The 17703-nt window shown below is 42.3% G+C and overlaps 1 protein-coding gene across 1 annotated transcript in view; it reads right to left on the bottom strand.

Annotated features, from left to right (window-relative positions):
• Positions 1 to 6215: 6215 nt before the first annotated feature.
• The window catches only part of LOC144602760 (class I histocompatibility antigen, F10 alpha chain-like), a 31469-nt gene continuing 19981 nt past the window's right edge, over positions 6216 to 17703 (bottom strand). The window contains exons 4-6 of the mRNA XM_078415895.1: positions 14756 to 15022; positions 12036 to 12143; positions 6216 to 6445 (exon numbers count right to left, since the gene is read on the bottom strand). Coding sequence (XP_078272021.1) covers positions 6405 to 6445; positions 12036 to 12143; positions 14756 to 15022 — 416 coding nt within the window. The 3' untranslated portion in view covers positions 6216 to 6404. The remainder of the gene's footprint in view (positions 6446 to 12035; positions 12144 to 14755; positions 15023 to 17703) is intronic.

Raw genomic sequence — 17703 nt, forward strand, 5'->3', positions numbered from 1 at the left:
AGCACGTCGACGTTAGGCAATGCACATTTGTACTTTTATTTTGTCTGCACATTAGCTGTAAGCGCAACGTCTGCATTCTGGTGTTTTAAAAAAAATCTTTAATCTACTTATGTATGGCTTGATTTTATTCATGCATGGAATGATTTGACTGGATATCACGCAAAGGGTTTTTCACTGTTTCTAGTTACCCGTGCCAATAATAAACCAAACGTTGTATTTATCGATTGCAGCACTCAGTGTTTATGTTAGACAGTTAGTAAGGTTTTATTAAAAGTTTGTTTTTGCCTTTGACTACTGGGTAAAGAACCATTATTTTTGTCCGCCGATGAAGACTTCCTGGTGCTAGTACAATATTCTGCCGGCGTGGGACGTTTCTGCATTTGCAATACAGAGGATCAGCGATATATTTCCAAATCAGATGGCGGTCAATTTGCTATTGCTATTTTTACATGGTAGATTTCAAAGGGAGAATAACACTCAATGCCCGCTTGGAAAGCGAAAGGGTGTTGATTCCAACGGTCAGAGGAAAATTATTATAATCCTCCTTTCAGTAGCCAAAAGTAATGTCAGTCCAAATGAGTCTTCACTTCTATTGTATCCACAACAAATTTTAATTTTATTTAAGTAATCTCTCTCTATCTTCCCAGGACACAAGTACTTGCAGCTTCCATGTTAGGGCACACACACACACATACATACACTGAACTTTTGGATGGATCAGAGAGGGGTGGACTGTTCCATTTAAAGAGAATTCTAAGCAGCGATCCTATAGAATTTTATATAATAAGGGATGGGAAGAATGGGTGGGGAGGCTGTTCACGTTGCTGGAGGGTTTGAGGGCTAGATGTCACAGGGATGTCACAGGGATTTCCTACCACGTTCTAAACAAATACTTGTTAGTAGAATCATTGCTATTATATATTGACCATGGCAAAGGTGGGTGGAAGGATAGGAGGTGTACAGGCAGGAACAATATTTTTTTAAATACAGGATTTGTGTAATTAGTGTGCAAGGAGTGGGCAAATACATGGCACCTACTACATAACAGAAATAAATAAGAAGCTATTCAATTTGGTGGGAATAACAGGAAGTCAAATTATCTGAATTGAATTAGATATAATAAAGGAATCCTTTGTTCAACATTCACTGAAACCAAGCGTGCAGGCGCATTGGGTAATTTAAGAAGGCAAATGGTATAACAGCCTTCATAATAAAATGATCCACAGTCTGTTCGAACTCCTTCCATCGGGCAGACGATACAAGGCCTTCTACGCCCGCACCTCCAGACTCAGGAACAGCTTCATCCCCAGGGCCATAGCTGCTATGAACCGGTCCTGCTGAGCCGGATGGTCACACCGCATAGATCAACTTGCACTTTACCCTGTCTAAAACTGTTAGAATTGTTTCGTTGGGTTGCTGTTGTCTAAATTACTTAAATTATTGCATCGTATGGGAGGCGCATTCCCAATCTCGTTGTACCCCTGGGTACAATGACAATAAAGATATATTGTATTGTACTGTATTGTATTGTATCAGCTATGCCTTTCTGTATTTTACTTCAGGTCGTGTCATAGCAGCAGAATTAAGCCATTGAACCCCCTCCGCCATTCAACCATGCTTGAGTGATCATTCCCTCTCAACCCCATTCACCTACCCTCTCCCTATAACCTTTGGCACCCTTACTAATCAAGAACCTGTCAATTTGTGCTTTAAAAATATCCAATAACTCAGCCTCCACTGCTCTCTGTGGCTGTGAATTCCACCGCCTCACCGCCCTCTGACTAAAGAAGTTACTCCTCATCCCTTTTGAAAGATACATCATGTTATTCTGAGACATGTACTTGCCAATACCACGGCATCTGTAGTTTTGGTCTCCTGATCTTTGGAAGAATGTTCATGTTATGGAAGGAGTGCTGTGAAGGTTCATCAGAGTTCAGGGTTGGGAGGACTAATGAATGAATGGTGATTAGGGCAAATAGTTTTACATCAGTCCGAGCTCTAAAGTGATTAGGACCATTTAAAAATAACTATAAAATTCTTATGGGACTGTGCAGATTCAAGAGAGTCAAAAGTCAAGAGTGTTTCATTGTCATATGTCCCAGATAGAACACTGAAATTCTTACTTGCTGCAGCACAACATAATATGTAAACATCGTATACTGTAAACATTATAATAAACGAGAGAAAAAAACATTACACACACGCATGCATACGGGATATCAGGTCAGTTCAGGACTCAGTGGTCACTATCTGGACATCAGGCATAAAGGTGAGATGAACAGCGATTACTTCTCCCACAGAATGATGAACTTGTAGAATGTTATACCACTGGAAGCAGTTGAACACAGATCATTAAATTTATTCAAGGAGTTATATGTTATTTGTATGGTCAAAGGATCAGAAATGATGTGGAGAAATAAAAGGAAAAAAAACTGCAGATGCTGGTTTAAATCGAAGGTAGACACAAAATGGTGGAGTAACTCAGCGGGTCAAGCAGCATCTCTGGAGAGAAGGAATGGGTGACGTTTCTGGTCGAGACCCTTCTTCAGGGTCTCGACCCGAAACATCACCCATTCCTTCTCTCCAGAGATGCTGCCTGACCCGCTGAGTTACTCCACCATTTTGTGTCTGCCTTTGTGAGAAATAAGAGGATCAATGTACAAAATTTGGGTCACAATTGATCACATTGAATAATAGTTGTGGCTCAAATTCCTGAATTCCTATCACTTTTATGTTCTACATTTCAAAATGTTTGTATTTATCCTGCCCACATTTCCTCTGCATAGAAGAACATGATAACTGGGTTTGCTTAAAGGGAACAGAGACCCTGGTGCCTACGCCTTTATGCAGATAAGACAGATGCATATATTGGTTCAGTGTTAACAAAGTGAGGACATATCAGAAATAATGTTCTGAACACATTGCTATTTCAATGTGTTTACTCAAGATGCAAAAATGAATACTACTGTGTTTATATGCAATGCACTGAAAATGTACTAACCTATATTAAAAATATCTTTGGACAAAATAACCAAAACATGGTAATCGAATCTCCCTGGGCAAGTCTTCTGCCCCCTGCCCACCACCACTTTCAGAAGTAGCTCTTTTCCACTTGTGGAGAAGAGCAGAATTCAGCACATCTATGCAATAAAACCCAGCAGAGAATTCGACAGAGAATGCTCCCTCTCCTCCCCTCCCACCCATGACTGGTGAGAATGAGGTACCAGATCAATGAATAGCATTTAGAGGGAGGCTGGGCAAACACAAAAGAGAAAAGAACAGTAGGTTCGACATTGGAGAATCCAGCATAGACTTGCCAACCATTTTGCAGATCGCATAAGGTGGGAAGAGACTCAGGTGGAACGTAGGCACCAGTATTAATAGGATAGGCAGAGTGGCCTGTTCCTACAAACTTGTCTCCACTACAACCTTGTATTACTTTGCTTGCCAATGCATTTTTGATCATTTTGTTTCCAATCTTTCTTTAAAAAATACAAAATCAACTTTGACGGATAACTGTGATTGATGCTGTTGCAAATAAATGGAGGCAATACATTTTCTTAACCACAATTTAATTTTGTGCCGCATATTAATTGACCATATATATCTTGGCTTTACTTTGCAAAATGAAGCCATTATAATACAGGGTGCAATCCAATGTATTTACTTGCATTTAATGCCCATCTATTTTCAAAAATCTTACACTCAATGGTCTGGTCATAAAGCACATTCTACAGGCAACTATTATCCGGTGAATTCTCAAGAGCAAAGTAGCCACGTAAAATGAACTTGATCACTGTACCAGCAGTAACTGTGGATAATTTTATATTCTTATGGATGATGAATTATTTGCACGAGGTTAGAAATGTACAAACAATCAAGACTTTTTGACATCATCAAATAACCAAGCATTCTGTAACAACATTTGTTGGTGCTGAGTCTCAAACTAAATGCAGTGTTAAACCAACATTTATTCAATCCAATAATGACTGCAGTTAATGGAATCTGCAGCTCGAAACAGAAGGGTGAACAAATTCAATGGCTCAAGCAAAATTATTGGGACAAATGGTTTATGTCATAAATAGGGTCAAGAACCTGCATCAGGCATGTAAGGGAAGAGGATGGATTGCCAATACATAGCAACCAGGGAGGAATACATAGCAACCAGGTAGGTCAAAAGTAGAACAAGGTGGGGAGAAGATAATGGGTAGATGGAAACAGGTAGGGGAAGAGGAGGAAGAGGTGAACAACAGGAGAACAAACTTTCCAAGTAAGACAGAGGTTCATTTGAACCTCTTCCAACTTTATCTACTGCATTCAGTGCTCACACTGTGGTCTTCTCTACATTGGAGAAACTAGCTGAAACGTCAACGATTTTGTAGAGCACATACCCTTTGAAGCAAAGATCATCCTGAAATCTGTTGTATGGTATTTTAACACCCCTTCCCACTCTCACGCTGACCCATCTGTTGTTAACCTTGGGCACTGAAAATCTTAAGCAAAATATCTGATAGTCCACCTGGGTGGACTTACAAGCCAATGGTATGAATATTAAGTTTTCATATATCAGCATCCACACCACTGGTGTTCATTTGTTTTCCCACAACCACCCCGACACCAACCTTGCTACAAATGCCCATCATCCCTTTCCCTCCTGATTTAACCTGTCACTTACCAGGTTCTGCCCCATTCCTCCTTCAAACTGTTAGAATCTTGCCATCCTCTCTTTCAATTCTAATGCAGCGCCTTGACCTGAAATGTTGGTATATTCCATTTGCCTCCACAGATGGTTTGACCAAGTTGCTTTACAATGCTTTACCTTTTACTGTTGACATGCTTCAATGTCCTGTCTATATGTATTGTATTGCAGTGTCTAACTGTATTGTACTGTTTTGTATTGTACTGCACTGTCATCCTGTCTATATGTTTTGCATTTGTATTGCACGATGGCCCCCGGAGGCACTGTTTCATCCCATTCGTTGCATGATCTTTAAGGAGTGGAATGACAAATAAACTAAACTAACTAACTAACTACTTCTACTGGCCTTTTTTAGTCTATAATTCTTGTTGGAAATATGCACCAAGTCTCACTCTATCTATAATTGAAACTTTTTAATTGGTGATCTTATAGAGCCATCTAAAATCACGAGGGCAATTGATCAGGGGAATGCACAGTTTCTTTTACCCAGGGCGAAGAACCAGCAAAGACAGGTTTAAGGTGAGGAGGAAGATTCAGTAGGAACCTGAGGGGCAACTTTCACCACTCAGTGGTTAATGGGTGTATGGAATGAGCTGCTTGAGAAGGTAGAATAACAACATTGAAAAGACACTTGGACACGTACATGGATAGAACATGTTGAGAGATCTGTGGGCCAAATGCTGGCAAATGTGACTAACATTGATGCAGCATTTTGTTCAGCTTGGAGCATTAGGCTGAAGTACCTGTTTCACTGTTATGTGGCCCTATGACTCTTTGTTAGGTGAACATAAACCTGGCAAATGGAGTTTAATAATGGAAAATATGTGCTCACACACTTTGGTAAGAGCAATTCAAAAGGGAGCTATTATCTAAATGGAGGGAGATTGCAAATGAGTGCAGTACAAGAGATTCAAGTGCTTAAAGTGCCAAAGGAAACAGCAGCCGGTAGCGGCAGCACAACACAGAAGGCAAATAGCATATTGACATTCAAAATTAGGTTACTATTGAAATTATGGTACATGAGGTGGCTAAGGACATATAGGGAGCACTGTGTACACTTTGGTCCTCAGATTTAAGAAAGGATATATTAATATTGGATATCACCCAGAAGAGATTCCTGGAATAAGCAAGTGTTGCCTTACCATGAATGGCTGAAGTCATTGGTTCTGTGTTCCTTGGAGTTGATACGAATCAGAGTTAACCTTATGAAGGTATTAAAGAGGTACGATGGGGGTGGTGCATTGATGGATAATGCATGGTGGAAAAGGGAAATAAAGGGACAAGACAATCCCATGTGAAACAGATGTTCAGCTGCACCTCGTCCAACCTTGTCCACTGCATTCAGTGTACACAATGTGGCCACTTCTACATTGGAGAAAGTAGCATAGACTGGTCATCCATTTTGCAGAGCAGCAGCATTTTGACACAAAGGAGGTTAGAACATTTGAGGTATTTCAAGAGAAATCGGATACATCTAAAAGAACAGGGAATTGTACCCTATGTGGAATAAGCACAGTAAAGGAGTTGAGGCCTAAGTCAGATCAGCTGTGATCAGCATCAATTATTGCGTAGCGCTAATTTGTACAAATACAGGACAGTCTATTATGAAATTCTGTCATGTTTAGTAAATTTAATTTAACTTTTTCCATATATTTCAGTTCCTGCATTTCAATCACATCCATGAAATCTTCTATTCAGCAATTGGTTAGCAGCGCCTGTTCCGGTTTGGTTGAATAGTTTGATAATCTGAGGAGGGAAATTAAATATTAGACAACTGAGAAATGGCATAGCAGAGAACAGAACTCAGAAAGATGCAACTTGTTTATTCACTTCAACTGTTGATTCATCCCACATAACATTTTCCTTCAAGACATAATGTCATAGCGCCAGACACCCAGGTTTGATCCTCACTACGGGTGCTGTCTGTGCAGTTTCTATCTTCTCCGTGACTGCATAGGTTTTCTCCGGGTGCTCCAGTTTCCTCCCACATTCCAAAAACAGATGTGCAGGTTTGTTGGTTAATTGGCTTGTGTCCCTAGCATGTGTGGGTGTTCGTTGGTTGGTGCGGACTCAGTGGCCAAAGTGTCTGTTTCAGCACTATGCCTCTAAACTAAACTAAACAAGAAACATAATATTCCTTCAATCTGTTTAGTTCATGCAAGTTCTATGTTATCCAACTTTCACACCCACACTAGGGTCAAATTACAGAGGCCTATTAACTGATAAACCCTGGCATCTTTGGTATGTGTGTGGAAACTGGAGCACAGTGGAAAGCCATGTGGTCACAGGGAAAACATGCAAACTTCACACAGCCAACAACCGAGGTTAGGAATGAACCCATGTCTCTGACGCTGTGATGCAGCAGCTCTATCAGATGCACCACTCTGCCTTAATTTGCATCATGTTCAGCACAAACATTGTTGGCCGTAGGGCCTGTTCCTCTATTTCAGAGACATTCCCATGCATCATAAAATTCTGATAATTCAACACATTGGGTCACTGGAAGCACTCCCTGCCACTTTGACCATCAGGTCCCATTGAAATTCCTCCAGATCAGTTAGTCAGACACCAGTTAGGCAGCAACGGCATGCAAGTGATTCATGTCCCTCCAGCCCCTGCATCTCCATGCACCTACGAAGGTGCACCCCAAACTCCACCATCCCTGGCAGTGCATTCCAGGCACCAACCACATAGTATGTAAAATAAACTTACCCTTTGTGAAAAGCTGCAGCTTCTACCCTGCACTGAATATGTGCAATAAGTTAAATGCCATATTAGGCATTTAGTTAATTGGGATAACTTTAGTCAATTAGGAGGTGTGATTGCAAATCTTGTACAATATCATAAACAAAGTAAAATGAGACAAAGTCAAAATGGCCAGGCACAAAGAACAGAATAATAATGAACATCAATGACATGTAATTTTCTCCTCACAGCACAACCTTCTCTGGCCGTCTGAATAATATAGGTACTGAATAAAAACGTTGGGATGGTCTGCTCCTGTGGTGCAAGACGTTGGTGGGACCGCGTTTGGAGAATTGTTGTAAGTTTTGGTCATCCAACGATAGGGGTCATTAACAGGGCCTGAGATTCAAGGAGAGGATGGGCATGATAGGACTTTATTCCTTAGCAGGCAAGAGGCTGAGGGGTGATCTTTGAGAGGTCTATAAAATCAAGGGGCATAGACAGATTGAATGCATAGAATCTTTTAACCAGCCTTGTGTAATCAAGAACCAGAGGACTTAGGTTTAAGGTGAGAGGGAAAGGAATTACTAGGGACCAGAGGAAGTGGAAATATGGAGCAACATTCCAGGGGAAGTAGTTGAGGAAGGTACTAAAAAACATTTAAAACACACTTGGACAGGTACATAGATAGGAAAGTTTCAGGGAGATATGGGTCAATTGCAGGCAAAGAGGTCTAGTTAAACATGGCATCCTTGTTGGCATGGCCAAGTTGAGGCAAAGGGCCTGTTTCCATGCCATATGACTCTATGGCGCCGTGGGCTTGAAAAGCTAATTCCTTTCTGTTTCACTGCTAAATGTTAGTTAATCACCCTCACTAATAGTGACCACAATTGCAAACCCATGACCATGACAGGTTTACAGAGATAATAAGCTAAAACCATTGCCTCAATTCAAATGTGCATGACGTTGATGTTCAATTACTAAATTGTTGCTGCTTTTATAGCTTTGGCACAGTGAGAAATGGCTTGGTTCTGATCTGGGTGCTGGAACTGTTAGACATCTTGATACCATGAAAGCAGAACCTGTGTTTCAGGAAATATACTTGCTGATTGGTGGCACAGTCAAGCAGTTCCGGGGAACATTGCATTTTGAGGAGGAAATATTACACAGCCAAGGCCAAGTGCTAGAGAAAGCAGCATGTCTGTTATTTCAATGGACACTCTGCTCTTCATCCTTCTTGTCATTTTCATTACCCACTTTTGTTTATAATACTCTATAACATTTGCAATCAATTCTCACAATTTATGACATTTGCAGCTGGTGTAAAGATAATAGATTTCCCATCCACTCCCTACACTCTCAGGGTGATTTACAGAGGCTAATTACCTACAAACACACTCGTCTTTGGGATATGGGAGAAAACCGAGCACCCTGAGGAAGCCCACATGGTCACCGAGAGAACGTGCAAACTCCACACAGAGAGTACTCAAGGTCCAGATTAAACCTGGGTCTCTAGGGTTGTGAGGCAGCAGTTCTACCGGCTGCACCATCATGCTGCCCTACGTTCAAACTCTAAATCCTACATTGACTTTCCCTTCCACTTGTTATGATGCAATATTCAACAAAATAACTCCTTTAGACAGGGGAAAAGTGAACTGCAATTCATCGCTAAAATATCTCTTACAACAACGTGATCACAGGCAAGAAACCCGAGATATAGATGACTTTGAATTCACACTAAAAGCCTGATCATCCAGCTGTCTTGGGATTTGGGAAATGAAAGATTTTAAGGACTGCTGCATGTTACTCCAAACATACTTTAATTCCACTCATTGAGGCACTTGTTGAGCAAGTCAGTGGTTGAGGTGCATCCATACACTTCTATCAGACTTAAGCGGAGGAATAATCATGTTAATTTGCCTGAAGAGTCTCGAACCAGAATGACCGTTCCGTGGTCTCTAGGGATGTTGCCTGACCTGCTGAGTTACTCTGGCACTGCCCCTCAGTCTTTCCCAATCTTATAATTAAAAAATATTCAGCATCTGTCTTCATCATTAAGAGTCATGGAAATATGCAGCATACAAACATGGCCTTTGGCCCACTGAGTTTACACCAACCACTCACTGGACCCACATCAATTTCCATACAGGGCAAATAGATCCACAGAGGACGCCATCTCTCTGGCTCTTCACACTGTCCTGACTCACCTAGAGAGACAGGGCACGTACGTGAGGATGCTATTCATAGACTATAGCTCCGCCTTCAACACGGTCATCCCCACCAAGCTCAACACCAAACTACACTGGCTAGGCCTCAGCTCGTCATTATGTGACGGGATCCTGGACTTCCTGCTGGAACGACCGCAGGCAGTGAGAATGGGCCCGCACCTGTCCTCCACTATCACCCTGAGTACCGGCACACCACAGGGCTGTGTTCTGAGCCCCATGCTCTACTCCCTCTTCACACACGACTGTGTTTCTGCATTCGACACCAACACCATTGTCAAGTTTGCAGATGACACAACGGTGATCGGGCGGATCACCAACGGGGATGAAACAAACTATAGAGCGGAGGTGCAGAACCTGGCGGACTGGTGCTCGGATAACAACCTGTCCCTAAATACCACCAAGACCAAGGAGCTGATCATCAACTTCCGTAGGTCACATAACGGGGAATATGCCCCGATCTCTATCAACGGGGACAGTGTGGAGAGAGTGTCCAGCTTCAGGTTTCTGGGCACTCACATTTTGGAGGACCTAACATGGTCCAATAACACTGCTGCGCTGGTCAAGAAGGCACAACAAAGACTGTTCTACTTAAGAACACTGAAAAGTCTGGTCTACCCCAACAGCTGCTGACGACCTTCTACCGCTGCACCATAGAGAGCATCCTAACGCATGGCATCCCTGTGTGGTACCTCAGCTGCACGGAGGCAGAAAGGAAAGCTCTACAGCGGGTAGTCCATAGAGCTCAGAGGGCCATCGGAACACAGCTACCAGACTTGGAGGGCATCTACAACACAAGATGCCTCAGAAAAGCCACCAGCATCCACAAAGACTCTTCACACCCCTGCAACAGTCTGTTCGAACTCCTTCCATCGGGCAGACGATACAAGGCCTTCTATGCCCGCACCTCCAGACTCAGGAACAGCTTCATCCCCAGGGCCATAGCTGCTATGAACCGGTCCTGCTGAGCCGGATGGCCACAACGCATAGATCAACTTGCACTTTACCCTGTCCAAAACTGTTTCGTTTCGTTGGGTTGCTGCTGTCTAAATTACCTAAATTATTGCATCGTATGGGAGGCGCATTCCCAATCTCGTTGTACCCCTGGGTACAATGACAATAAAGATATATTGTATTGTATTGTATTGTATTGTATTGTACATAAATCCTACATTTGTCCCACATTCTCATCAGCTCTCCCCACATTGTATCATGCACAATCCAGGGGTTAACTAACTTACCAAACCACTTTTGGGCTGTGGGAGAAAACCATAGCACCTGGGGAAACCCACTTGGTCACAGGAACAACATGCAAACTCTACAGATTCAACAGCCGATGTCGATATTGAATTCAGGTCTATGGCTCTGTGCTGCCCTGTTTCACACTATAGTACACATGTCATGTTGTTGCTCATTCATTCGGCTTTCCACCTTGAACCATTTCTCCCACCACCACTCACATTCCCGCATCATATTGAGTCTTCCAGCAACTGTGGCCAGGGTGGTGGCCACTGTGGCGCGGCGGTAGAGTTGCTGCCTTACAGCGCTTGCAGCGCCGGAGACCCGGGTCCGATCCGGACTATGGGTGCTGTCTGTACAGAGTTTGTACGTACTCCCTGTGACCGCGTGGGTTTTCTCTGAGATCTAAGGTTTCCTCCCACACTCCAAAGACATACAGGTATGTAGGTTAATTGGCTTGTTATGTGATTATAGGATAGTGTTAATGTGCAGGAATCGCTGGTCAGCGTGGACTCGGTGGGCTGAAGAGCCTGCTTCCGCGCTGTATCTCTAAATTAAAGTAAACTAAACTAGGAAATGTTAAACTGCAACCAATCTGCCTGGTAGCTGACTTGGATTATGAACAGTGCGAGCCCCCAACAGAGCAGCACAGTGTCACAGCTAGTAGAGCTGCTGCCTCACAGCGAGTTCAATTTGAGTGACATCCATGTGGAGTTTGCACGTTCTCCGTGTGACCACATTGGATCCCTCCAGGAGCTCCGGTTTCCTCACACATCCCAAAGATTCGTCAGTTTGTAGTTTAATTGGCCACCGTAAATTGCCACTAGTGAGTGGGTGACTGGATGAGAAGGTGCAATGATATAGAAGTCATGAGAACAGGTTGGCATGGACTCTCTGGGCAGAAAGGACTGCTTTCATGCTGTAGTTTTCAATGATTCAATGATATTTCCAGGATTTGGTGCAGTGAATCTATTACGTTTAACTATTGTTTTAACTCTGAATTCACATGAACAATTTTCAAACATCTGATTATTAGAAACATTTAACCTCAGCACAAAGGTGTGTTGACAGTCGTGACTGTCAAGCTATTTCAGGTGTCGCTGCTGCCTTATCATACTTGAGGTCGATAATGTCTTCAAGTCTAACACCTTTACTAGCAACAGTGCATCACTATTTTCCCATCTTACCTTTCCTCTTTTTTCTCCACCAAACAATTACTGCCAAGACAATAGCCAGCGATATCAGCACACACACGGCAATAAGGCCTATGTGCCTGTCTTTCCTCCCATTTCCTTCTGAAAAATAAAAAACGCGTAATTTTACAAATCAATTGTTAAGCTGTGTAGATTGGCACTGTCGGAAGACTTCAGGATGAAGAGGGTCTCGACCCAAAATGCCACCTATTCCTTTTCTCCAGAGATGCTACCTGACTCGCTGAGTTGCTCCAGCATTTTGTGTCTATCTATGGAGATTTTTAAGGTATATAAGATGATATGTTGTTTTGAATCATGCAGTTCCACACCATGGCAAAGGGCCAACATCTGTTCCGTACAACTCTGTGATCTATGGCACCTTCATAGCCACAACTTAATTCAAGAAAGAAGGTGAATTGAAAGCAGAATGCTTTAACCCTATATAATCTAACACTTCTTTTGGGGAAAATGCTGGATTATTTTAAGTAATGGCAGAACATTTAATTAATAACAAAACAATAAAGTGCATTAACAGGGTATTAACACGAAAATTGAAGAAAGAAGGAATTGCAGATACTGATTTTCACAAAAGCTTTAGTTTAGTTTAGTATATTGTCACATGAACTGAGGCGCAGTGAAAAGCTTTTGTTACGTGCTAACCAGTCAGTGGAAAGAATGTACATGATAGATACAAAATGCTGGAGTAACTCAGCGGGACAGGCAGCATCTCTGGCAGACATCGACTCAGTCAGAAGGATCATGACCCAAAACATCACCTATTCCTTTTCTCCAGAGATGCTGCCTGACCAGCTGAGTTATTCCAGCATTTTGTGTCCATCTTCGCTGTAAACCAGCATCTGCAGTTCCTTCTTACACATGGACAGGCGACATTTCGGTTTGGGACCCTTCCACAAAACTTTGTTTGAGAAATTGAATAGAATTCTTTGAAAATACAACAGAGTTGATAAAGAGGAACCCGTACATAGTGTATAATTGAGCAGCAGTAGCTTGCAGGTGTGAAAAGCCTAACATTGAAAGACAGAATGCTGGAAATATTCAGCAGAATAGGTAGCACAACAGGGCTGAGAAACAAAAGAAATACAATATATCTGGATTTCCATCAGGTATCTGATCATGTGATGTAAAGGCACATGGCTTATGACATTGGGGGTAATATTTAGCATGAATGGCAAAACAATTTAGAGCAAGTAGACAGTTGTCTTAAAGGAGCGTTCAGGTTGAGAAACTGCAACCAATGGGCGTCACTGGGATCAGTGCAAGAAAGTCAACTACTTATAGTTGGTATTCAGAGCAGATGAAGGGCGTGCTGGCACTGTGGCCTAGATTGCTGATGATACATAGACAGGTTGGAAATTAAGTTCTGGAGTATGGCAACCGTCTTTAGAGTGAAACATCACATTCCTTAGTTGTGCATTGTTCGCGGGAGGAAACGTATTCAACAGTGAGCATTTGTGTCGGTCAGTGCAGAATAGCTGGAATCAAACTAGTATAATCACTGTTGGTCAGGCAGACCTATCTGGTGGGCAGGTATGATCAGTAGATTTTGATGTACGGGCATTTGACGATACTGGTTAGGTCAAGTGGAGATGGTAATAATTTTCTTTGCAGAAGATGTAACTTGCGTCACAGAACTTACTTCATTGTGTTTAGTTTTATTATTGCCAGAGTTCAAGATATAGTGCAAATGTTTCTTTTGCATGCTATCCAAATGGATCAGATAATACTATACATAAATAAACTCAAATACAATAGAGAGAGCAAAGAGGATACAGAGTACAGAATAGAGTTCCCAGCATTGTAACGCATCAGTCCCATAGTTCATGTTCAATGTGCACAATGAGGTTGAGGTGCATCGTACATTACACCAATTTTATGGAAGACCACTTCCAAAGCCTGATTACAGATGGAAAGGGGGCGTTCCTGAGTCGGGTAGTGCACATTTTCAACTTTCTGTACCTAGTGCCTGATGGGAGAAGGAAGGAGGAGGAATGGCCAGGGTGGGATAAGTCTCATTTTCCAAGGCAACCTGGTGTATATTGAGTCAATAGTGGGAAGTCTGGTCTGTTTGATGATCTTTAACTCTTTGTATTTTCTTGCAGTCTTGGGCAGAGCAGTTCCCAAATCAAGTTGTGATGCAACCCAACAACATGCTTTCTCCAGCGGCATCTATAGATGTTTGCAAGAGTCACCAGAGACATGATGAATATCCTCAGTCTCCTGAGGAAGTAGAGGTGTCAGTGTGCCTGCTTGGTGATGTGGTCAGTCCATGACAGAATATTGGATAGATCCATGCCATGGAACACGAAGCTCTCAATCATTTCCACTTCGCACCATTGATTCGGATTGGGGCATGTACTCCCCCAGTGCCTTGCTGTTATTCATTTTTTATTTAAAAACACTTTTCATTGATTTCAGTTCCACCACTGAGAATCTCAAATGCTCCTTCCTTGTATATTAGCTATTTAGTTACTTTTGAGATATTTTCCGTTGAGAAAGTCTTCCGCTCATTGTGGAGAGTGGGTGCTGATTACACGATGGCTTCGAGCAACACCACTAAACAAAGAAAGTTTAAGCATCTTGGAATATGGGATGCAGTCACAATGATTAAAATGGAAACGACAGAAGATAATGATAAACTGTTTCATTAATACTTCAGTTTCTTCTATCTATGAAAGAATTTTTAACGTCCTTACCCCAGATGATGGTCTTCCCACCGGGCAGGCTGCTGTGATCGACATGACAGGAATACTGTTTCCCATCATATGGATCATACTCAAGGACAGACCTTAGATGATATGTTCCATTGCTGTTGGGTACGACCCCAGAAGATTTGGTCTCAGAGACATGTTGACCATTCTGCAACCAGCTCACATTGATGGCTGGTGGGTAAAATCCAAACACAGTGCAGTACAGGACTGAATGATCATCAGGGCGGGCAGTGAGAGAGACCTCAGGGGAGACTACAAGACAATAAGTTGGTTATTTGCACCTTCAGTAAAACTTGCAGTCACCCACCACAAAATATTCTTCAGCCCTCTGCAAACACCAAGCTACTGTCTACATCCGCCCCGTTTTGCCTCTTTCGTCACCATTACCCAACCACGAGGTTGCAAAGAGATGGTACTGTTAAGACAGTACACAAGAAAGTTTGAAATCACATACCATTAGATTCAAGAACAGGTTCTTCCCCACTGTTATAGGACTACTGAATTATTCCCATGTAAGATAAGGTGTTGTCCTGATCTACCAAGTAACATTTGTGATCCATGCACAATTTTTGATCTGCACCTTCTCTGTAACTGTAATGCTATTAGTTCCGTTTAGTTGATTGTCATATGTACCTAGGTAGAGTGCAAAGCTTCTGTTGCATGCTAACCAGTCAGCAGAGAGACAATATATGATTACAATCAATCCATTTACAGTCTACCGATACATAAGGGAATAACATTTAGTGCAAGGTAAAGCCAGCATAGTCAGATCATGGATAGTCCGAGGGCCATCACTAAAGTAGATAGTGGTTCAGCACTGCTCTCTGGTTATGGTAGGATGATTCAGTTGCCTGATAACAGCTGGAAAGAAACTGTCCCTGAATCTGGTGATGTGCGTTTCACACTTCTATACATTTGCCTGATGGGAGAGGAGATAAGAGGGAGTGGCCAGGGTGTGACTTGTCCTTGATTATGCTGCAGGCCTTGTTGAGGCAGCATAAGGTACTGTATAAATGGAGTCAATAGAAGGGAAGTTGGTTTGTGTGATAATCTGGGCTGCGCCCACAATTCGCTGTAATTTCTTGGATGGAGCTGTTTCCAAACCAAACTGTAATGCATCCTGATAAAATGCTTTCTATGGTGCATCTGTAGAAGTTGGTGAGACTACAATATATTGTAACTGTATATTCTGCACTCTGAATATTTTTCTCTTTGCACTGTTCTATTTGTGGATGGCTTGATTGTTGTTACGTGTAGTATGATCTGTCTGGATAACACAGACAAACTTTAGACTTTATCTCAGTTCACGTGACAATAATAAACCAGCAAATCTTTTCACTATAATTGACAATGTTAAATAATTGACAAGTTACAAAATAAAGGCCAATTGGGGAGTGGAAACGCTTAAAATTGGCAGTATTTTCACTCGTCTTCAACAGGGGACACAAGTTACGAGATAAAAGAGACCAGTCATTTGTTTAGAAATCTCTTTTTGCAGAGAGTGGTCATCCTCTGGCAATCTCTACCTTAGAGATTTGTGAAAGCAGGATCATTGGAAGTATTTAATGTGGTGGTAGTGAAAGATTGGGGTATTGAGAGCAATGAGGAATTGACACTGAACAGGAGTAGAGGCCCGAAGAACATCAGACATGGTCATATTGAATGGTGGGCAGGTTTGAGGACCAAATGGCTTACTTGGGAAGTTGATAACTGAGGAGAAACTGGCTTCTGTAAATTGTCTCTAGCTTGCGGGACAGAACTAATGAACGGGCGATTGTTAGTCTGTGCGGACTCAGTGGCCCAAAGGTCCTGTTTCCATACTCTATCACGAAAATACACCAAAACTAATCTCCACTGCCTGCATGTGATCCATATCCTTGTATTTCCTGCATCTCCATCAGCCTGTCCAAAACCTTCTTCAGCGCCATTACCATGTCCGCCTCTACCACCACTCCTGGTCGTGCATTCTAGGTCTCTCTGTGCAAAAAAACACTTGATCTGCACATCTCATTTACATTTTGCCCTCTGAAGCTGAACACTGTGCTCTATAGAGATGTGTGATATAGAACCGATTAGGGGCTGCCAACTGTGGTCAAGAAAAGCCATGGTTAAGTAATATGAAAGACATCAATTACACTTTCTCCCTGTCAAACAGGGGTGTAACGCTGAGGCTCTGTAAGGCGCTGGTCAGGCTGCATTTGGAATATTGCGAGCAATTTCGGGCACCGTATCTGAGGAAGGATGTGTTGGTTCTGGAGAGGGTCCAGAGGAGATTTACAAGAATGATCCCAGAAATAAACGGGTTAACATACGATGAGCGTTTGATGGCACTGGGCCTGCATTCGTTGGAGTTTAGAAGAATAAGGGAGAACCTCATTGAAACATACCAAATAGTGAAATACATGGATAGAATGGATGTGGAGAGGATGTGTCCACTGGTGGGAGAGTCTACAACTAGAGGTCATAGTCTCAATATTAAAAGACATTCATTTAGGAAGGAAATGAGGAGGAATGTATTTTGTCAGAGGGTGGTGAATCTTGGAATTATTTGCCACAGAATGCTGTGGAGGCCATCAATGGATATTTTTGAGGCATAGATAGATAGACTCTTGATTAGTATGTGTGTCAGGGGTTATGGGGAGAAGGCTGGAGACTGGGGTTAGGAGCGAGAGATAGATCAGCCATGATTGAATGGCAGAGTAGACTTGATGGGCTGAATGTTCTAATTCTGCTCCTATCACTAATGACCTGATGACTCAGTTGGCTTCCTCCATGTGCTCCAGTTTTGTCTCACATACCAAAGACATGCCAGTGAGTTAGTTGGACGTTTCAAATTATCCATACTGCAGCTGATTGAAAGGAGAATCAGAGGGAGCTGAGTGCAAGTTGTGAGAGAGCGGTGGAACAGTTTGGTGACATTGCATTGAAAACTA

Source organism: Rhinoraja longicauda, chromosome 19, assembly GCF_053455715.1.
Source record: "Rhinoraja longicauda isolate Sanriku21f chromosome 19, sRhiLon1.1, whole genome shotgun sequence".
Taxonomy (NCBI): domain Eukaryota; kingdom Metazoa; phylum Chordata; class Chondrichthyes; order Rajiformes; family Arhynchobatidae; genus Rhinoraja; species Rhinoraja longicauda.